The sequence below is a fragment of the Antechinus flavipes genome, chromosome 4 (genome assembly GCF_016432865.1).
Source record: "Antechinus flavipes isolate AdamAnt ecotype Samford, QLD, Australia chromosome 4, AdamAnt_v2, whole genome shotgun sequence".
Lineage (NCBI taxonomy): Eukaryota > Metazoa > Chordata > Mammalia > Dasyuromorphia > Dasyuridae > Antechinus > Antechinus flavipes.
In genome coordinates this window covers 94,608,983-94,632,745 of record NC_067401.1, presented here as the reverse complement: position 1 = coordinate 94,632,745, position 23,763 = coordinate 94,608,983, and the positions used below count along the sequence as shown (strand labels likewise).

At 35.9% G+C, this 23,763-nt stretch overlaps 2 protein-coding genes across 2 annotated transcripts in view; both read left to right on the top strand.

Annotated features, from left to right (window-relative positions):
* Positions 1-4,430, top strand: part of LOC127559627 (galectin-8-like) — a 37,219-nt gene extending 32,789 nt beyond the window's left edge. Inside the window, exon 12 of the mRNA XM_051993549.1 lies at positions 4,183-4,430. The gene's annotated coding sequence lies outside the window, so the exon portion shown is untranslated. The remainder of the gene's footprint in view (positions 1-4,182) is intronic.
* Positions 937-23,528, top strand: LOC127561284 (galectin-8-like). Its single transcript, XM_051996570.1, is given in 7 exon segments — positions 937-1,115; positions 15,874-15,955; positions 17,403-17,491; positions 19,993-20,005; positions 20,007-20,204; positions 22,212-22,322; positions 23,445-23,528. Coding segments are annotated over 7 exon segments (756 nt in total).
* Positions 23,529-23,763: the final 235 nt, after the last annotated feature.

Sequence of the window (23,763 nt, the reverse complement as noted above, 5' to 3'; positions counted from 1 at the left end):
ATGATAGTACTCTATAATTTATTTCCCCCCTAAATCTATCCATGCCCTGTAACCATGATTATACCCCTAGGATCTCTTTTGGGCTCCCTTCTCTTTTCAATCTATATTGTCTCACTTGGTGATCTCATCAACTCCAATGATTCAATTATCATTTCTATGCAGGTGATTCCCCACATGAACCATATGCAGTGTTAGTCTCTCTGCTAAGGTATAGTCATGTATCTCCATTTGCTTATAACACAGTTCAAACTGGATGTCCTTTTAGCATCACAAACTCGACATGCCTAATATAATTTCTTTCCCCCCTAAATCCTCCCTCCATTACAGATTTCCCTGTCACTGTCAAGGGATCTCCCTTGATCTAGGCTTGTAGCCAGCTTCTCACTCAATTTATCCTATATCATCATTACCCCACCTCTCATTACCCAATCATCACAGCCACATTGATCAATCCTGATGGAGACAGACCAAGAATCTCCAAAGAGCCTTAGGAATAGGGAGTGCTCTTGGGAATAGTGTATCCCAAACCACTAGACTGATTTCTAGCTCAATCCCTGAATGCATTATTGAGGAGAGAAACCATTAGAGGGGAGTCCTCCATCCTTATTACCAGCAGCCACTGCTGACAATCTGACTTCCATTAACAGGCAGATTAGAACAGAAGACTTGGAAGTGGCAGCCCCACTAGATCCTGCTTCTAGCTCAACCCTCACATTTATCACAATTATCTGGGGAGGTAGCTCCTCTGCATAAGGTACCAGTCATGCCCACCAGTTGCCACAGAGTAAGCTAGTTTTACTGAAACAGCCGCACATCCTGATGGGGACAGACAGTATCCGGTCAAGTCACACCACCACGACTAGTTTGCCTGCCATTTTCCTTGAGATCCTGTAGGAGATGGTCTAGGATCCTGAACTGTAGAGCCTTTGAAATAACATGCTTTCAGCCTGGAATCTGCAGCCGTCATCCTGGGAAGATCCACTCTCTGGAGATGTAGCTGCCCCAGCAGGTGCCACATCTGCATCTACTGCAGACCCAGAATGTCACTGTCTCCAAAGCCGCTGTCAAATGGTCCCAAATCTGGCTCCTGATAGCTACGAGCAGCGTGATCCTGGGCAAGTCGCAGCCTCTCTGTCCACTTTTCTCATCTGTAAAATAAGGATAACAAGCTCCTACTTCTGAGGGTTGTTTTGAGGATCAAATGAGGCAATATTTGTAAAGCGCTTGGCACAGTGCCCGGCCCATAGTAGGACTGTATAAATGTTAGCTGTTATTGTTATTGGCTTTATTGCAGCATCCTGAGAACCATATGATCTTTCCATCTGACTCAAAGCTGAAATTTCCCATACAGTGCCATCTTCACTAGGACATGAGCTCCTTGAGAGCAGATTCTATTTGAATCTCCACTTAGACATAGTAAACTTTGATAAACACTCTGACTCCTTACTTCATTGCCTAATTTTCCTGGCTTCTTTTCAAGACTCACTTTAAGTCCCACCTTCTGAAATAATTTTCCTGGTCTACCCAAGTTCTCCTGTTTTCACCTTTTAGATGATCTCCATCATCATCATCATCTCTTCATATGTATACAGTATAAACGTATATATAACACACATGTATTTATGTTTATATGTGTAATTATTTACATATTGTCTCCTTGCCATTCTTCAATTGATAAATGTTCAGAAGTTATGAACAGATAATTTTCAGAAGAAGAACTCAAAGCAACTATTACATGAAATATCAGTCAGTCACATAAAAAATGCTCTAAATCACAACTCATTAGAGAAATGAAAATTAAAACAACTCTGAGGTACTACTTCATACCTATCAGACTGGCTAACATAAGGGAAAGGGAAAATGACAAAGGCTAGAGGGGCTATAGAAAAATTGAATCATTAATTGTTAATAGAGTTGTGACATGGTCCAACTATTTTGGAGAACAATTTGGAACTATGTTCAAAAAGCTATAAAACTGCAATGATGACACAGCAATATCACTAGTACTAGGTCTGTATCTGAGATTTCTTTTTTTTAAAGGAAAATATATTTATACAAAAAACATAGTAGCTTTTTGTGGTGACAAAGGACTGAAATTAGGATACAACATCAAAATCAGCTTTCCTATGTCTTATGCATAGATGCAATTTTGATTGTTAATAGAGCTGATATTGAAATGCAGCACTGAATTCTGAGTAAAGATGGTGCTATAAAAATGGCTGACTTGTTTATATTTGAACCAATATTTTTCTCTCACTGTTCAGAATTTCACCCTATTGTCATTAGTAACAGATCAAAAATACTACCTAATGTGATTAAAATAAAGCCTGTATAAACAAGCCCCAAACCTTTACATTTTTCTAACTTCAGTACTATCCCTCAAAGCTAGTTGGCAGAAATTCAATGTAGGTAAATTACAAGTTAAGTCATGTAGTGAATTTATTTCAGGTTGTCCAGATCATTTTTGTTTTAAATATTGCTGAAATGGGCCATCTACTGGACTGTAGAAATATTTTTTTTTATGGTAAAGTTTGGTATGATGATATTTTGAAGTGAAACCAATGTAAATTGCTATAGCAAAAAGACCAAATTGCCCAGAAAGGCCCTTAGTCAACAAATTGGGAAGATATAGCTGCCAAAGACAACACAGGATTAGAATATAAACTCATTTTATTAAGATGAGTTTTTATAAAATTTTAGAAAGGATGACATAATTATGAGCAGTATTTTCTCATAAAGAAAAAAAAATGGGAGACTAAAATTAGTCTAATGAAAGATTGGTCAGGTGTTCACCTAAATTCCAAAACCTTTTAGGGATAAAAATGGAAAGAAAAGTACAAGCCAAAGAAAAATGGAAAAGATTTACAAAAGTTATAACAAATTGTTTTCTTCATCAAGTAGAACTCAACACATTTGAACACTAACATCACAGTCTCTGAGGTATGTACAAAGAAAATGATACTAAGGAGAATAAACATGGGAAAAGCAGATTGTATGAAGTAATTGTAGGGGCAATGAATTGGTACCGCGAATAGAGTGCTGGACTTGGAGTCAGGAAGACTCAACCAAATTCAACCACTGACACTAACTGTGACTCTGGGCAAGTCACTTAAGTTCTTTGTTTTCAGTTTCCTCATGTGTAAAATGGGGACAAAAATTGCATCTACCTCCCAGAGTTGTGAGAATCTATGAGACAATAATCGTAAAGCAATTAGCACAGTCCCTGGAACATAATAAGCACAATAAATGTTAGCTATTATGACTGTAGAGGAAATTCATGCTTCAGTTAGTTGATAAAATTGGGAGAGAAGAGAGGGACCAGTTTATAAAAAGTGGAAGACAGTAGAAATATAAGAAAAATCTCAAGCTTTACTGGTTCCAAAAAAAAGAAAAGTTGACTCAGAAAATATCAACCACTGACCTACATGCTTATTTCCCCATCTATATAATTTTCTGATGAGGTTATTAATAGTGAAGAAGCATGTTTTCACTAACATATAAAAGAATGGAAGACATTACCCCTCACATATGACTGTTGGAGATGGGAGGGAATGGGATTGATTGTTTGTGCTGAAGTAGGATTAGCCTTGGGAAGGAATCAAGTCATTTCAGCATGTGAGATAGTAAAGAAAGGGAGTGTTAAGAGATATGAATGACATGAGATGAGGAAGACAGGGAAAAGAGCACAGTGCAAAAAAAAAATCCTCAATAGAAAAAAATGACTGTTTCTTTTAATTTATTTTAACCTTAATTTCAAATTAAAATGAGCATTTCAATATACAAAGTAGAATAGAAAAAGGATTGTACATAAAACAGAATTCTTATTACATAGTTTGCTTTCCCTTTTAAGAATGTGATAAATTCAACATGGAGCTTTTCAGTCTGCTTGTCTGGTTTCTTTTGTTCTCTTTTGTGCATCTACAAAAAAATGACCCAATGAAATCTTTCTTTCTTTTGTGTTTTAATAACTTTTATTAACTCTTGCCCTCCCCCCATCATTGTTTGGTTCATTACTTCTACCATACTGGTCTCCCGTTATAGACAACTGACAGAGACCATAAGGTTTAAAAAAGTATAAATAAGCATTATATGATTCCATTGTATCACTTAAGTGGATAATAACCTTTCTGTGCAAAAAAACAAAAACAAAAACAAAATCAACTTTATCCTTTTCTTATATAGTGTTATGGGAAGACTTCAGGACCAAACTGAGCCCTGATATTGGGTAAGGAATGAAGAGGCAGGATTCAGAAGGAGGTTCAAGCAGGAGTCCATCTATTCAAGGAAGCCTCCACTTTATATACCCTATGGTCTACATAACTATAAAGCACTGCACATGCGCTAACTATAGAGTACTATACACATGCTTATAGAATACTACGCATATATCAACTTGTTACAGATGTTTCAGTATAACTCTGCTTCAAGTATAGCACAGATTGTCACACCCCCTGACTTCTCAGGAAGGCCGAAACACCCTTAGAGTGGGATGGAGAGTCAAACCAGATCTGTCAGCAGTTCCTTACTGGGCTGGAGGGTCTTATATCTTGCCCAGAATTCCCCACAATCTGTGGCCCTCATCATCTCCCCCATTCTTTTGTTTTAATCAGAGCAGGTATACATCAGAGGTTAGATCCATAAAATAGTGGATAACAAGTTCAGCATGGGAGAAATCACACAGGCAAGTAGTTATATCATAAACAAGAAGATGTTATAATAGACTTCCAAGAATCCCAAAAGGAAGCTATAGAAAATAACTTGTTTTGTGTCTCTCATCCTTTGAGCCATCTCATGTAGGTGGTGTATGTTTGGGGCCACCTGTTGCAAGCTCACATATACCTCCTTTAGCAGCAAAAGATAGTCCAAAGCCAATCTATTATACATTGCTTCATGTGCTAGGAAATCCAATGATTCCTTCAAGTTTTAAAATCTTGCATAATCAGTTGCCATACTCATAGAGGTAACAGTCATGCTCTTTCAGTGGCTGGCATAGTCAGAGAGGGAAGCACCTGATGTTTCCTGGGTCTTCTCCTTTATTTTGAAGGACTTCTCCTTTTCCATCTCTTTCTCTCTCTCTCTCTCTCTCTCACTCTCTGATGGACAAGGTGGATACAGCATATTGAACCCATCAAATTCCTTTTCCATCTGTAGAGACACAAGCATTAATCTCCTTTTCCATCTCTCTCTCTCTCTCTCTCTCTCTCTCGCTCTCTGATGGACAAGGTGGATACAGCGTATTGAACCCATCAAATTTCTTTTCCATCTGTAGAGACACAAGCATTAATCTCCTTTTCCATCTCTCTCTCTCTCTCTCTCTCTCTCTCTCTCTCTCTCTCTCTCTCTCTTTCTCTTTCTCTCTCTCTCTCTCTTTCTCTCTCTTTCTCTCTCTCTCTTTCTCTTTCTCTCTCTTCTCTCTCTCTCTCTCTCTCTCTCTCTCTCTCTCTCTCTCGCTCTCTGATGGACAAGGTGGATACAGCGTATTGAACCCATCAAATTCCTTTTCCATCTGTAGAGACACAAGCATTAATGCCCTGCTATTCATTTATAGAACAGTGGAAGAGGATTTTGTGAACAAAGAAGAACTGGAGAGTATTACTGACCACAAAATAGATAATTTTGATTGTGTTAAGTTAAAATGTTTTTGTACAAACAAAAGTAATGCAGAGAAAATTAAAAGGGAAGTAATAGACCGGGAAAACATTTTTACATTCAAATGTTCTGATAAAGGCCTCATTTCTAAAATAAATAGAGAATGACTCAAATTTATAAGAATTCAAGTCATTCTCCAATTGATAAATGGTCAAAGGATATGAAAAGATAATTTTCAGATGAAGAAATTGAAACCATTTCTAGTCATATGAAAAGATGCTCTAAATCATTATTGATCAGATCAGAGAAAATGCAAATTAAGACAATTCTCAGGTACCACTACACACCTCTCAGACTGGCTAAGTTGGCAGGAAAAGATAATGATGTATGTTGGAGGAGATGTGGAAAAACTGGGATACTAATACATTGTTGGTAGGGTTGTGAACTGATCCAACCATTCTGGAGAGCATTTCAGAACTATGCTATCATACTTCCAAGGTCCATCAAAATGTGCGTACCCTTTGATCCAGCAGTGTTTCTCCTGAGCTTACAGCCCAATGAGAATTTAAAGGAGGAAAAGGACCACATGTGCAAAAATGTTTGTGGCAGTCCTTTTTGTAATAGCAAGAAATTGGAAACTGAGTGGATGCCCTTCAATTGGAGAATGGCTGACTAAGTGATGGTATATGAATGTTATAGAATACTATTGTTCTATAAGAAACCATCCACAGGGTGATTTCTGAGAGGCCTAGAGAGACTTACATGAATTGATGCTAAGTGAAATGACATTTTCCTTTAAACTTATCCTAACTCTCAATATTATTGAGGCAGAGTTTAGCTACTGGCATAGAATAATGAAATTATAGGAATGAGTTGTTAAACCATCCCATACTTTGTTCTAATCCTGTACTTTTGAGAGATTTTCCACTAGAAAGAAGGTAAGCAGGTTATTGTTGTTATTATTGTTCTTGTTAGTTTTCCACCATTTATTTTTTTTTGGTCTCTAGATGTTCCTTTGCTTGTGCTCCATTCATTGCCATTTGCTCTGTTTGTTACTTAACCATCCTTCCAAAACATGATTGCCCCCTCCAAAATATTATACCTTTGCTGTTGTATTTGAACATGAATGGTATGACAGTTGACACAAATATAGCACTTGAAATTTTGCATAGTACTGTGTATACATGACTTTCTTTAAACCTCCAACAATCCTGGAGGATATTCTAAAACTAAAGATTATTCTCATTTTACAGATGAAGTTGAGGTTCAGAGAAGTATTATTCATAGCAGTAATAAATCTCTGAGTCAGATTCAGTTCTTCCTGATTTCAAATCCATATTCTATATCCCCTGTGTTACCCTTTTCTTTCTCAATTCCAAGGAATATATGATGACCCACATTACAACCATTCCTACCATTGTTTGAACTTGTAGATTTTCTAGTTAATAAAAATGATGTTAAAAATAACAGTCTAATTCCCCCCCCCCCCCCCATTTAGGCAAATCTTATCTGTTTTCATGAAATCAGTACCTTTACCAATCTAAGCACGAGGAAGCGCTCATGAGTAAGAAAAGAGCCATTCAAATTAAAGACCTGACTAATGGGACCAATAACAAATATTGAAGGAGGTAGAAGGAAAGAAGAGAATTTAGAACTCAAAATTTAAAAAGAAGACTTAATAAATAAATAAATATTAGATTAAAATATTAAAAAAAAGAAGAAAGAAATCCAAACTCAAGGTCAAGGCTAATATAACTTGAGGAATGGCCAGGGTGAACATTTATTCTAAATAAAAAATAGTATTTCTAAGGACAGAAAAATAAAAGGAAAAATAAAAAAAATCAGCATAGCTGATCAATGCATTGAAAACACTCTGAAAATATGTGCAATGTATAACAACACTTATGGATCTTCCCACATCCTCAAGGAGGTATGTGTGATGGGAAAGTCTTCTTATATGCTTTCTTTTATTTCTTTAATAATATTTGATTCTTCTAAATGCATGCAAAGATAGTCTCCAACATTCACCTTTGCAAAACTTTGTGTTCCAGTTTTTCTCCCCTACTTCCCTGCCCTAGACAACAAGCAATCCAATACTGGTTAAATGTGTAATTTTTCTAAACATATTTCCATATTCCTCAAGTTGCACAAGAAAAATCAGATCAAAAGGAAAAGAAGTTTAAAAAAAATTGAGAAAGAAAAAAAAAAAACCCAAGCAAACAAATGACAACAAAAAAGTGAAAATACTATGTGTTTATCCACATTCAGTCTCCATAGTTCTCTTTCTGGATATGGATGGCTCTTTCTATTCCAAGTCTGTAGAAATTGCCTTGAACCACCTCATTGTTGAAAAGAGCCCCAAGTTCAGCATAGCTGATCATCACTTAGTCTTGATGTTGCTGTGTACAATATTCTCTGTTATATTTCTTCTAGAGTCATGTTTGTTCTTTATATTTTCACCAGATTCACTTTTGATTTTTTAAACATTGTTGCTCTTTCCATTTACATTGTTACATATAGTACCCAATATACAGTGTGTATATTGTTTCTGGGCTCTAGAAGATACGTTTTAAGTAAATCTAGGCTCTTGTCTCCCAACCTCTTCCTATATTTTCTTTTTAAAAAGAGCTCAGAAATCTGAGTCCCTCCTCCCCTCTAATAGGCTGAACATGTGATCCTATTGAGCAGAGAGTGGTGCTAATCACTTAAGAAGGTATTACCTTCTTCCTGAGATCCCTGGAGTGACTGCCAGTGGCAGTGACATCTGGGTACTTCTCTGATTCTAGGCAGAGCTAGACCAAACTTGTGAATAAAACTAACCAAATAAGACTCTGAGAGCATGTTACATTCCATTTTCCTTTTCTCCAGTGCATCATTTTTCTATACTGCCTAAAAATGCGGAAATTGGAATTCTGTGAGCAGAGGCAGGGGAATTATTTGCTGCATCAAGAGAGAACAAGAAATTGTCCCTTGAAAATAGGGAAGGAGAGTTATTCAGCATCCCCTCTACCTGCTGATGTTTAGAAAGAGATAATCATCTTTGTAACCTCATGTGATATAATCAGTGAATAACGCCTGGTGGGAAAAATTGGGTTAAATTGTACTTTGGAGCATTAGTCAATAGAGTTAAATTTTTCTATGTAATGGAAATGTCAAATGAAACTTCATTTCCCATAATGCCCGGGGCTAAAAGAATATTAATCCTTGGTTTGCATTCTCTAGACTATATTTCCCAGTGGGCTGTTTATGTGCCTGTCTAATGACATTACTAAGTAAAAAGCTGAGAATTGCGCCCCCAGTTTGGAGGTTTTAAAGGAATCCATTGGATGTAGATAATATACCAAGGGAGAGACAAGCCAACAGAGACTATGTGAAGCAGTATAACCATTGTGCCTCTGAGAACAGGAGTTATAGCTGCACCATCATACTTCAGAACTGAGGTAAAAAGTTTCAGTAATTTTCAAATCTATCACAAGAAATGATTGAAAAGGAAGGAGTGAGAATAAACATTTATATAGAATCTACTATGTGTCAGGCACTTTATGATTATCTTATTTGATCTCTGGGAGATGAATGTTGTTATTATCCCCATTTTATAGAAGAGGAAACTGAGGCAGACAAGTTAAGTCTCATCACTAATAAGTGTTTGAGGTTGAATCTTCCTAACTCTAGGTAGCAATCACTCCTCTACTTAACTAGCTCAGGCTGATGAGGCTGTACTCGGAATATTTATCACTAAAGCTGTGAGATCAAATGAGAACACATATGTAAAGCATTATGCAAACCTTGAAATGCCACATCAATGTTAGTGATGATGGTGGGGGTGATGATGATGATGATGAAGTGACAGTTTTTCCATTATGGTAGAGAATCAGGAATTAAAGAATTAGATTGAAAATCTCCTTGATACATAGAATATTGCAGAAAATATTTTAATTTTTCATTTCCTTTCTTTGTCTTTTTCCCTCTGCCTTTTTTTCCCCATCTCAATCAGAACCTAATAAAATCTTGTTTGCCTTAGTTCTTCATCTGCAAAATGAGCTGAAGGAAATGGAAGACCACTCCATTTTCTTTTGCCAAGAAAACTCTAATGAGGTCAGAAAGAGTTGGATTGAAAATTGACTAACCAGCCATAACAAAATGTTTAATAAAATATCAGTGGATTCATTATTCTTTCTCTATTGGATTTGAGTATTGTCTTAGGATATAGCAAGGGAGAGAAACTTTGCATTGGATGGGGACTTGGCATGTGTTCACTAATCTGTTTTCCCCAAACACATTGATTTGAGGAGTAACATGGCATACAAACATGTTTAATAAAGGATTTTAAAAAATATCCATATAAAACATTATGTTTAATCTATACAAGCATTATGTTTAATAAGGAATTTTTAAAATACCTCTTTAAAATTAACATGACAACATTTTTTCTTTGCACAATTCATAACCCATTTGTAGGAACTTATAATAATGCCTTTTATAAACACAAATGTGTATAAGATGTCCCATAAATCTTAGTACAAATCTAAACTATTAAGTCTTAAAACCACACTAAGACTTTGGGGATATCCTTTATTTACTTGTATCCCCTGTAAAACAGTTATTACAATTACATTCATTTCTATATGTTGGAATACCACATTGTCATTATTGAAGAGATTTGGTTGTCACTAAGGTTGTGTGTAGTAAGTTTATAGCTGAGACCTTATGAAGAGAAAGAAAGAAAGAGAGAAGGGGGAAGAAGAGAGGAAGGAAGGAAGGAAGGAAAGAGGGAGGGGGAAAGGAGGGAAGGGAGGGAAGGAGAGAAGAAGGGAAGGAGGAAAAGGCAAGGGGGAAGAAGTAGGGGAAGAGAGGAGGGGAAGAAGGGAAGAGGAGAAGGGCAAGAGGAGAAGGAGGAAGGGGAAGAAGGAAAAGGAGTGAAAGGGGGAAGGGGGGAAGGAGAAGGGTGGAAGGGGAAAAGGAGAAAGGGGAAGGGGGAAAAAGAAAAGGGAAATGTATGAAGGAAGAGTTATAGAGTACATAAAAACTGAAGCAAAACATAGACTATATCTGAGAGAAGACCTCCCTCTCCTTGTTGCCACTAACATCAATTGGCTCAACAAATTAACATTCAGCACTGAATGAACCTGAGATGATTTTAAATGGTTGTTATAGTTAATGGATTAGTCTAATGCTGACTGATAGTCACCCAGTGACTGACAGGAGATACTGGAATAATGAAAAGAGTACTGGACTCATCCCTTCTTCCTGTTCTCCCTCTCTTCCCCACTTCCTGATTTAGTATAAGAATTAAAGTCATAAGCAGTACAGCCTGAGGATTTGCAAAGTGTCATCTATAGTTGAGGAAACCTGGAAACCATAGTGTACCTTATTGAAATCAGAATTATTTTTCTTTTCTTATTGTCCCATGAGTAACTTGGGGAAAGAAAAGGGTAGACTTCCAGGTTGTAATTAAGTACTTCCAAATGGAACATATCAATCCAACCACGACTGTAACACTTTCCTGCTAAGAAATTCCAGTTGTTTCCTATTGCCTACAGGATCAAAAGAAAGAACATTAAGTGCTTCACTAACCTTAAAGCATTATATAAATGCTAGATATCACTATTGTCATTGTCAAATGTCATTATGAAAATACAAACTCCTCTTTGGCATTGAAAGCTTTTTCTAATTTAAAATTTTAAAGCCTATTACCAATAATTGCAGTTCATCTTTCCACACTAATTTCACATTACTACTCTCTTTTACCAATTATACATTCCAATCAATCATCCCTACTGGTTTCTTCCCATCCATATACAATATACCACTTGAATAAGTGGTAACATTGTCCTTTCTCTCCTCCACTTCTTGGATTTCTTAGACTCTTTCAAGGCTCAATTCTGACAAAGGCTTTCTTTGATGTCCTCATTTCCCCAAGATTTTCTCTCTTCAAAATTGCTTTGTTTTTATATATCTTCTATTTATTCCAACATATGTGTATGGCAGAGGTGTCAAACTCATGGCTTGTATGCTTGAACCAAATTAAAATGTAATTAGAAAATATTTAACAAAATAAATAAAAGTACAACATAATATTTGTGATATATAATAAGTGTTTTTATATTTCTGTATACAAACAAATACACAAGGTAATGTTTATTATATATGTAATATAATGTAATTATAATTATATATACTTAAAATAATATTAATTTGAAGTTTGCCAAAGCAATATGTGACCCACAGGAATCTGTTTTAATTTGAGTTTGACCTACTGGTGTAAGGGATAGAAGACTGCCCAGTTCTAATCTTTGACCCTATACTCGTTGTATGACCTTAAAAAGTCATTTAAAATCCTAGTACTCTAGACACCTCTCTAAGATTATAAATTGCAGGGAAGGTGTCTATTTGCATGGATCAAGGAAGTTCTCCACACCAATGAAATCACAAGTATAACCCCCTAATTTGGTACAACAATACTCTGCCATGACAAAGAATTTGTCAAAATAGAGTTTATCTTTTACCTTTGTGTGCACATAGTAGGTATTTAAACATTTGTTGAATTAAGTAGTTACTGCATGCTTGCTGTGCCTCATAAAATTGTGCTTAACACTGGTGATAGGCCCAACCTCATGAAACTTATGCTCTAATAATAATGCATGTTTTAATACTTCAAGGATCTGTGAATCAGTAATTCTCCTCTTATGCAAACCTCAGTCTTTCTACAATGAGAGTTGCATAGGTTAGATTTAGGATTTATGTAAATTAAAACTTTCTAACAATAGGGTTTTCCCAAAACAAGAATGGGCTAACTGGGAGGTATTTAGATTATTTAGATGAAACCTTGGGTATGCTATAGTCTGAGAAGAATTCCCATTTGGTCTAGATGTGATGGCTCTGAACATCCTTCCAAAAGTGAGATACTGTGCCTTTCTTTTTTTGACAATCTTTAAGAATTGCTGTGGCAGTAAAAGTCATTGCCTTGAGGTCAGTCTAGAGATTCTTTCTGAGGTCCAAAACTGAATATATGCTCCTATGATTTATTTAATACTTTGATATATACAAAACAGTGCAAATATGAGGCTTGCTAAGGCAATATGTGTCCAACATAAATCTGCTCCTATGTGAGTTTGACTCACTGGAATAGGGGATAAAAAACTCCCCAGCTTATACCTTTGGCACTATTCTAGTTGTGTGACATGAAAAAAGTCATTTAACACAGCAATCCAGTGAGGTACAAGTATTATTATTTCCATTTTAAAGATGAAGAAACTAAGACGTACACAAAAAAGATGAAGTGAGTACTGAGGATACGCAGCTGGTCTGAGTAAACCCAAATCCTAGGTCTAAATCAATTGTGTGTGGCTGCAGTTAACACAATGTCAAATCATGGAGGGACATAGCAGTCTAAACTTTATTAATGACTATTTCTTGTTTTTGCTCTAATAACAAAAGAGTCACTTCAATAAAAATAAAGAAAAACAAACTATAAATACAGAGAGACAGACAGACAAATCATTCACTACTAAAACAACTGACCACCAGCACCATCAATTTGAGATGGCTAAGCTAAAATAATACACTCAGGGCTGGTGGCTGGTGTTGCCTTGTTCAAAGGGCCTTTGGTATTCAGTGGTCAGCTGTCCTGGGATTCTCAGGAGCTAGTGCCAGGATGCTAGAGAAGAACAAGGGGCAAACTACTTATCATGCTCCTTTTAAATCTATCTCTGTTCCACCACACCAGCCTCCAGTTAGAGAACAGACCTTCATGTGTCACAGATTTGTTTACATTTATTGTTATTATTATTTCTAATAACATATTCCTACTTTTCTGTTGATGTCCCCTTGCTCATTTTGAAACTAGACCTTTCAGATGTCTAGGAAGTTTAGCTTAGGTAACAGTTGCTCATTGAACAGTGAGTGAAGGAAGGAAAGGCAGAGGCTTGTAGACTTCCTTAACTCTGCATCTGGATGATGACATCACTGTGGAGGGACTGATGAACTAAGTAACTGGAAGCAGAATGATTTTGGTTTTCCTTCTCCACCCATATACAACTAAGTTATGCCTCCAGAAGATCACAAACTTGCTGGAGGAACAGGCTTCTGCTGGGATCTCCTGGAGGGCTGAGTAAGGCAGGGTAAGTAGGGAGAGAAATTGATCTTTCTGCAGCCATGATGACCCTGCTGTAGCCCTTGGGGGGTGAGGAGGAGGGAAAAGGGCATTTGTACAGAACTAGATCTCTGGGCAGCCCCTTCTGTCAAAGCAAGATAATGAAAAGCTTTTAGAGGATGATGTTACCTAAACTCACTATTTGTTTGGGTCTGGCTGCCATTGCTGAAGAATTTTCCCCATTCTAGGTCTAATAGCAAATTACTTCTCAACAGGGAAAGTGGGTAACCTGTAATGCAATTAGAATTCTTGCCTCTGAAAACTCTGTCACCATCGAGAGAAATGAGGATGGATGGATGGATGGATGGATGTTGGGGAAAAGTAAACAACTTGCTTAGGCTGCTCTTAATTCTTCCCAATTCAGTTTGCATAGAAATATTACATGTATACTTCTCCCCAGATTCCCTACTATCTGGTTCTTTCCTCCCCTTATTCTTCCATTGTCCCGAGTCCTTGTGTGAGGAAGAACCACAGATCTTAGAAACCAATTAGTCCAATCCCAGCCCCCCACTCCCCAACCCTCTACACAGATAGAAAATTTAAGTTAGGTAGCTTGTGCAAGACCGCACAAGCAGTGACACCAGAAATAAGATTTGAACCCAAATCTAGTGTTTGTGTTTTTTCCCCATGGGATCCTAACTTCTGTAGGAAAGCCATTATTTGCAGGGATATAACAGTATTCCCTTACAGCTAGTTTCATGGCAGCAACCTAAAGTCCTCCTCCTTCTTTTCAAAAACAATTGAACTTGGCCACTGAGTCATCTTGTGGTTAAAATTTAAGAAGTAAATAAAAGATTAAAAGCGAAAATCAGGAAGCCCTTTTCCTCTCCTGATTTACAGGGAACTCTAGTTTATGGCTCTCATTTGTTGAAGGAATATGGTGAAAATAATGACTGTTTGGATCCTCCCAGGTTAATCCACTTAAAATAAGCCTTTCACTAAAAGAAAAGTTTGAGATATGCCTTTAAATAGGTCTTAACTATTTCTTATAATAATGAATATGGATATGCATCTCATTTACCTCCAGTTGAATAAGTGGTCTTTTGTTCTTGAATATTGTCTGAATTTTGCAGAGTTTTGAAGCATTCTTCCTGGGGAAGAATGGGAGTTGGGAGGAAGGGAGAAGGTAACTGATTTCGTTTGGAGCAAAAGAAAATTTGCTGTTTTTAGCTATTTGCTACAGATTATAGCAAAATCTATAGCTTTGGTTGGTATGTGTAGATATACAGAAGAAAAAAAAGCAGAGTTTTTGAAAATAGATTTGAGGGAACTTTAGTTTAATTCCTTTGCTGCTGCTGGTGGTCATTAAGGTTTTCTCACAGTGCACAAAGTTCAGTTCAAATGAGTAGTTTTTCTTTCTAAAACTCTGGCTGGGAATATGTAAAAAAAAAATACATATATAAACCAAAAAAAAGTTGTTTTTTATGTAACTGGAGGAAATTTTTTTTAAATTAAAAAAAAAACAACAACAACTCTGAGTCTCATGAATCTTATTTGGACCTTGGACTTCCCCTGCCAATGAACTTGCCTATATTGGTAAAGAGATAGAAAAAACAAACCAAGTAAAAAGTCAAAGCTTTACTTGATTGGCTGTCTTATTTTTCACCTCCCCAGTTACTACTTCTGATAAATGCTGCAGGTTATTAGGGGCTATGGCTTAATTGTTGTTTGATATTACATTTCTGTGTTTTTCAAGAGAGTTTATTAAACCCTATGTTGTATGGTGTGTATTGGTTTCTAGTATTTAAATTAGAGGAATTTCATTTGTAAAGAACAGGTAAAGATTTGGAACAATTTTTAAATTATTTTGAGGCCTAGGGCACTGTGTTCTATAAGGATGATTAATAACAAGAATCTTGCATGAAATAGAGTTCTGGATGGAGGAAAGTGATGAATTACATTGATTAGAATGTCAGCTCCATGAGAGTAGGGATTGCTTCTTTCTATGTATTTGTAAATTCAATGTTAAGCATAGGGTTTGGCATATAAGAATGGGTTTGATAAATGCTTGTGATTAATTGTTTGATTGAATGTTTTTATCTCCATTTGTGCTTTTTAAAATTTCATTTTATACTGGGGTCAATTCCCCAAGTTTTCACCAGATGTAGTATAAAGCATATTTAAATCCATAGATCATTAGCAGAAGAGGCAGCAACCAGTTTGAAAGACAACATAATATTTTCAAACAATCCACAACATGTCATCCACGAGCCAGTAACGGACTTCTACAAAATTAGGTTGTTTTTTTTTTAATGGAGAGAGTACTATGTATTATGGATATGGTTAGTTTATTTATAAGCATGTGAATGAAATTAGGAATTATCCAATGCCAAAAATTTCGCCTTATCCAAGTGTTATAACTTCTTCCTCCATAGTTTTCATCAGACATTTAGTAAAGAGCAAAATTAACAGTTGTGCATCAGCTCCTCTCATCCTTTCTTTGTGGAAATGTATAATTAATAGCTGGGAAGGATCTACTCATAGGATCATAGTTCTAGAGCATCAGAAACTAGCTAGTCTCATTTTACAGAAGAGAGAATTGAGGCTCATCGAAACATAATCCAAAGTCACACATATAATAAATTGTTAAGAAAAGATTTGAGTTCAGGACCTCTCTCCAAATATAGCAGTCTCATCACTGTAACATAATAAAATGGAAAGTTTGGGGGAAGAGAGGATATAAATAAAGCCACATAGAATTCGTTATCCCCTAAATCACTGGGGATTGGCTATCTCTTAAATAGGTAAGGAGGTAGATAGATAGGTAGAGATTGAAGGAGACAGATAGACAGATAGAAACAGATAGATATAGACATAGGTAGAAATAGAGAGAAGTGGAAATAAATAGAAAGATAGAGATAGGTGGAGACAAGGGTAGAGGATAGGCAGGTGGACATAGAGAGAGATAAGTAGAGTGATTTATATAGACAGAGAAACAGCAGCCTGGATAGGTAGAGACAGATATAGATAGAAACAGACAAAACAGGTAAATATATAATAGATGAATAGATAGATAGAAACATAGAATGTCCAACAATAAAACTTTCAAATTTATGTAATGATAAGACTATTGAGAAATGAACTTCTTGTCATGTTTTTCATGCTGAGAGGTGTTGCTGTGTCTGTTGTATCATGAGTTTTATGCTGTAATGACTCCGTACAATAAAAGAAAAGTCCAGTGTAGAAGTCGATGGAAAATTATCTTTGACAAAAAGAACTCATTTCTACTACTACTCTCAAGATAATATTTCTCTTTTTTAATCAACCCTTTTATGTTTCAGGATTTCCCTAGACAACATATAGAGTAGATAGAAAGTCTATCTAGATCTTTTGCTTCTTTCTTTACCCTTTAGCCTTTGGGAGATTCCTCTGTTTCACAGTATATAAAAGAGCTGGGCCATTTGAAATGAATGACTAAATTAAATCTTTGAATCTGATTTATTATTAAATAAGTACAATACTGAATACCCATAATTCACTATAGTTTTTCCTCTTTGTGATTTGCAGTTGGCTGTCCTTTTAAAGTCTGAAAGACAAAGCAACACTACAATTAGGTCAGATAATCCATTAGGGTGTTTTATGATATAGATTTGGAAAAGTTGTGGCTTCTCATATTTACATAAGTGCGTAAGTGAGAGAAAACTGTTTCCTTCTTCCTTAGATGATTTCATATTTTGATAAACTTTCTGAGGAGCTGAGGCCTGGGAATTTGTTTGTTATCTGTGGTCATGTGCCCCATAATGCAGACAGGTAACCCTCTCTCCTGATGTATCTGCTTGGTTCGGATCCTCTACTCTGATGTATCTACTTGGTTCAGATCCTCAGCCTTGCTTTTGTTAAAAGGGAAAAGACAAGAAAGAAATTGAATATTGTAAGTAGGAGCAAAAGGAAAAATATTAGTAAAGACCTTTATATTTCTTGCTCTTTCTCCTTGTGAAATCAATCTAAGTTAACAGCTTACATTTTTGTAGCACTTTGTATTGGACTCAGAAAAATAATTCTTCCATACTTCAGGCCTGCCACTCTGTCCAGTGAACCAACCCGCTGCCAGCTCTTATTGCATAGTTGGATAAAAAGCTTAGTTGCGTTTTTGGAATTAAATAAAACAAGTATTCGGATGTAAGCTCACTCATAGATTCATATTCCATGATGATAACCAAACAAATACTTAGCATGTCAGTTAGAATCATATAACAAAGAGTTCTATCTTTCATTAAATGACAAAAGATAAATTCCCATCCTGAGAATAAGGGATTCAAAATATCCTTGAGAATAAGCAAAGAATAGATCAGGTACTTAACATTTGGCCAGAAAAATCACCAAGATATATAACAATTACCTATGAAATTTTCTGCTAAATTGAACATCCTATATACAACTCTAATAACAGCAAACACAGTAGCATGATAATATGCCTGTTTATTTTGTCCCCTTCTAACTTTGATCTCCTCTGCTAAGCCTCTATTTTGAAGCTTTTTATATTGAATAGTATGGAGACTATGTGATGACATTTATTGAAGCTATTTTCACTTTTCTGCTTGCTGTTTTTGTTGTTAGGTTGATGTGATGATTTCCTTTGTTCCTTTTCTCTTTTTTTCACAATTTCACCTTTACTTTTGTACCTCAGATTAAAAATTTGGGGAATTTGAAAGCAGTAGCTGAAATGATGTTTTTGGATTATTTCTCTATTTTATTTATAGGTAGAATTCTTGCCTGGCACATAGTAGGCAACTGAAAAAAGCTTGTTGACTTGACTTGACTTGATTTGTTTCAATATCAGGAATCCAAATGTGCTATAAAAGGATAAACAAATATAGGAAGTTTCATTTAGAACACAGTAGATAAGTGGAATTACATATTTGAAAATCTAACCCTGTCCCTTAAAATATGCTTAGAGATTGAGATGGGTTCACAAATATCTATAATATGACTTCAGAATTAATTCAGTCCATAGAAAATGTCAAACAGGATGAACCAAGAGATTCTCATAAGAATCACTTCACCAGGCATATGAGGGAAGGCATTTTAAAGAAGCCCTGTAAGTCAAATAGCATTTATATCACCTACCATGTTCAGAGAATAGGAAGCATCTGATCTGCATCTTGAATGTCTTCAGTAGGCAAAAATGAACCAGAAGTTAATTCCAGGATGAAGGACTCAATTACTTATGTACTTCACAACAACCATTTCTGAATCTTTCCCACAAGGCCAGTATTGGTCATCTGAGCATACTGTGATTTGCAAAGATCAGGAGGTCCTGGGCCATTTACAGTATGTGCCCAAGAAAAGACTTTCATCGTCTAAGACATTCTATGCTATAACAGCAGTAGATTATATGGACTGGCCAAAGAGAAACCTCCAGTCCTCCCTCAACTCCTCCAAAATGACTCTTGGTTGCAATATGTCCTATACATTTTCCACAGAGTGTTATAAAAGCCAATGTAAATGAATGAAGGTAAAAGATGATAGTATCATCTTGGGAAATTATGATAGTAGTCTAGTTCAGCTGGAGTGAAGAAAATAGAAAATGGAAAATTCAAAAATATAAATTCTATCATCATGCTTTCATCTGGGATGACTCAGAAACAATTGTATTATCTGAAGTACTGAATAATTTAAGGCAATTTAAACTTGGGATTCAAATAATTCTCTTGATCTCTCAAATGGAATGTCACTTAAAGAAATAGACTAAATATTGCAGCAAATAATACAGGGCATTTTAAGTGTCAGGTTAATTCAAGAAGCATTTATTAAGTTTCTACTATGAGTCAGGCACTGTGCTAAATGAAAGGCAACAACAATTCATGGCCTCTAGGAGCGTGAGTTAACAATGTAATGGAGGAGAAAACATGTGAACAAAATATATAGAGGATAAACTGAAGGTAATCTCAGAGGAAAGGTACTAGAATTAAAGGCATCTGGAAAGGCTCCTTACAGAAGATGGAATTTTACCTGAGACTTAGGGGAAGCCTGGAGACAGAGACAAGCAGGGAGTGGGAGCCAGCCAGTGAAAATGCACAGATATTTTATTGGGAATTTGTCACACATTATGAGAGTCTTGGTCAAGTGTGAGACAAGTGGGGCATGAGTGTAGACTGAAGAAATGTTTCTAGGAGAGTGATGGCTTTTTGATTTGTAATGGAAGTGGGTACTATACAGGGATGGAAGGGAGTAAGGAAGGAGGATTGGAAACTCTCTTCCTTTCTTCCTAAAAGACAAAAGACTTTTCTCACATGCTCTTCTCCAAATAGGTTCCAGGTGGATTTTCCAGTGTGGCAACAGCGTGAAGCCCCGAGCTGATATGGCTTTCCACTTTAACCCTGGATTCAAAAAATCAGGCCACATTGTATGCAATGCCTTGATAATGGAGAAATGGGGATGGGAAGAGGTTGTCAATGACATGCCATTTGAAAAAGGAAAAGATTTTCAGATCATGTTTATGGTACTGAAGGACAAGTTTCAGGTCAGTTTATGGGAAAGAGAAATTATTTATTTACTCCCTAGTAGAAGATCTTCATAGCCTCCTGGCTGTAAAGTCAAAAGCAGCCTTAAAAGGAGTCTGGTCCAATGTCCTCATTGTCCAGATAAGAGAAAAAAGACTATGAGAGGTACAGTGACTTGCTCTCAGTAGCACCTGTCATGTCAGAGCCCTGATTTGAACTCAGATTTTTTGACACCAAATCCAATGCTTTTTTTTACTTAATAGATATTCAGTAGAATGTTGTGTTAGTAAAATTGACAGACTTCATCCTAGTAAATGTGAATTAGGTTCTTGTTGCAGAGCTAGAGGTGGTAGTCTTACTCCTTGCCAGCTAACAATTACCTATTATTTCATTAATTCAGAGAACCACTACATAGCTCAGTACACTACACTATTACTTTTAGGTTCATTTTTTCCTTTCCTGGAACCTAAATCTGTATCTTTTCAAGTTCTCCCTTAGCTTGCAGTTCTGCCATCTAAGGCCAAACAGAGCAGCTGGATCTTGGTTTTACAGGAAGGCTTTTCAGGTAGAGACACAGCTGCTATCTCTTCTGTTTGGTCCAGCATAAATATCCCCACTTCCTTCAAGTGAACCACATGTGGAATGTGTTCCAGGCTCGCTCGCTGCCCCGGTCTACTTCCTCTGGATTCATTCCAGTTTGTCCATGTGATGCCTAAAACTGAATACACGATCTGTGGTCTGGCCAAGACAGAGAACTGCTCTCATTTGTTTTATTTTACTTATTTATTTTTTGGCAAGGCAGGTAGGGTTAAGTGACTTGTCCAAAGTCACACAGCAGTGAATATTAAGTGTCTGATAATGGATTTGAATCCAGGTCGACCTGACTTCAGAGCTGGTTCTCTACCCACTGTGCCATCTGGCTGCCCATTATTTGGGACTTTATGTCCCTGCTAATGTAGCCCAAAATTGTATTCCTGGTGATTTTTTGGATGGTTTTCTTTTTTGGCTCTTGTATCTTACTGCGGACCCAGTGAACTTGAAGTCCATTATCTCTGGGTGTGAAGGGCAAAATGTTTGAAAAGTCATTGATTAGACAACTCCTCCAAGCAACATTCTCTTGGCAGCAGATAAATTTTATGCTTATGCTATATTATAAAGAATATTATTGCACCAAAAAGCAACTTTTTAACACCAACATTCTTCTGGTGATGTTAAATGGCTGCAAATCACAGGATACCAGAGTCTTTGAAAAAATTAAAATGACAGATCACCCAAAAGTAAATGGAGAGACACATAAGCAGATTATAGCATATTATATTACCAATGGAGGAGGTATACAAGAAGTAGCATAAAATTTATCATCAAAAAAGTGTATGACTAAAAAAGGAGGTATGCTAGCCATGAAGTGAAGGTGAGAAAGAGTGAGGAACCAGTCCTGGTTGCTGCATTGGTACTAATCACACATGAGATAGACCTTCTCCAGTTATTCCATAGGAGAGCATGCACAAGAATCGCACAGGATGAATTGTTCCCAGTAATGACATCACTTGTTTCTTGGAGTAACATGATACAGCACTTTCTACTACATAGTAAACGCTTAATAAATATGAACTAACTGACTGCTATGTAGACACAGTTTAGAGGAAGTATGATTTTTAGTCATATTATACTCCAACATATTGTGAGCTCAAAAAAGAAAGAATTGGAAGACAGTGTGGTGCAGTAGAAAGACTATTCAACTTGGAGCATGGGACATGCTGTGACTGGAATGGAGTTTATATCCTAACTTTGCCATTTACTACCTTAGGCATGTCACCTAATGTCTCAGTAAAATGATGGAATGGACTAAATGAACTATAAAATCCATTCTAACTCTAAATATAATATGGTAATGAAATACATTCAAATATTAGAGATTAAAACTATAATGCTGTTATCTAGAACTTAAAGATTTTAACTTAATTAAATAAAAATTAAATGATAAAGCCTTTAGATAGATGTATTTTACTTGTCTGCTATCTTCATAGATGGCTGTGAATCTATTGCTCTACAAACATAGAATTAAGCCAGACAAAATAGATACCCTGGGAATTTATGGCAAAATAGAGATTGAGTCAATTGAGTTTCACAATAACATGGTAAATAGCTTCATGATTTTTTTAAAAATTGCTTTTCTAACGCTTTCTTTAGAAATGAGAACCTTACAATGCAAGAGTTCTTAACAAAGTGTTTATTTGATTAAGTTTTTGGGTTTTTTTATTGTTTAGGTAGATAGCTAGTTAAATAGATAAGTAGAAAACTAGGATAATTAAATTTCAGATTCACTTGGTAATCCACTGTATTTTATTTCATGCATTTAAAAACATTATTCTGAGAAGAGATCCATAGTGATCATCTGACTGTCAAGGGGAACCATGACACAATAAGATGAAAAATCCTTCATCTAGTAAGATAGTGCTGGTCAGGAAATATGTCCATGAGTATATTGGTAATCTCCTGGGAAGTTAATTACATTCATCAGATTCCAAGAAGATTATTTAATAAACCTGACTTTATTTGAATTGTTATAATATACTATATTGGATCTGAAATTTTTATATCTTTTGAAGTGAGCTCATTAATATATACTTAGCTATCCCTAATCCCCTTAGCTAAATGGTCTGCCCTTCCTCTGATTTTTCATATATTATTCTTTCTGAATTCTTTTGCCTTTATCATAATCTTTTTATTATACTCACTTGTGTATATGTTAAAAACCTGTTTTCCCTCCAAACCCAACTAGATTGGAAATTCTTTTGCGGAAGGTACTATATAAATTTTCATCTTTGTATATATAAGATGTAGTTAATGAATGTTTATTGAACTCAGACAACTTAGATCCTAATGCATTTGGCCTTCTGCTTTAACTTCATCGTGTGGTACTTGCCATTGATGGAGAAATAAATAGTTTCTGGAAAAAATACTTTATATCAAATGTAAGGAATGAATTCCAGAGACAATGTCATCAGTAGGCCCAAACTCAAAACCTTTTTTCCTCCACTTTGCTTTCTCTTTCATTGATAAAGGAAGCAAAGACATTTAAAATGATTCATTAGAAGTTAAAAGATAAATGGAAATCTTTTGTCCTCTTTTAAGAAAGTGAGGGATATCAATTAATGAATTCCATTTATATTCTAAGCATATGAAATTCCTTAAGCAGAGCAAACTAAGAAAGAATGTTTTGAAATATCACATAATTGAATTCTTAATTTGTTTTTCAGTCTTTAGAAGGAAACCAAGCAACTTGTTTGGGAACAATGAATATGAATTCAGGAAATATAAGTAGGAAAAACTCATTGTGGTGATCAAGATTCTTTAGGTCACTTTGTAAATAAGAAGCAAGATGTTTATTTTTCTAATTGTATCTCAAATATATAACCACTAGAGATGAATATGTGAAAATGAAGAGAAACACTTTGCATTTCTTTCTTTCTTTCTTTCTTTTTTTTTTGGAATTATCAAGGTGATTGGGGTTAAGTGACTTGCCAAAGATCACACAGCTAATAAGTGTTAAGTGCCTGTGTTCTATCCACCATGGCA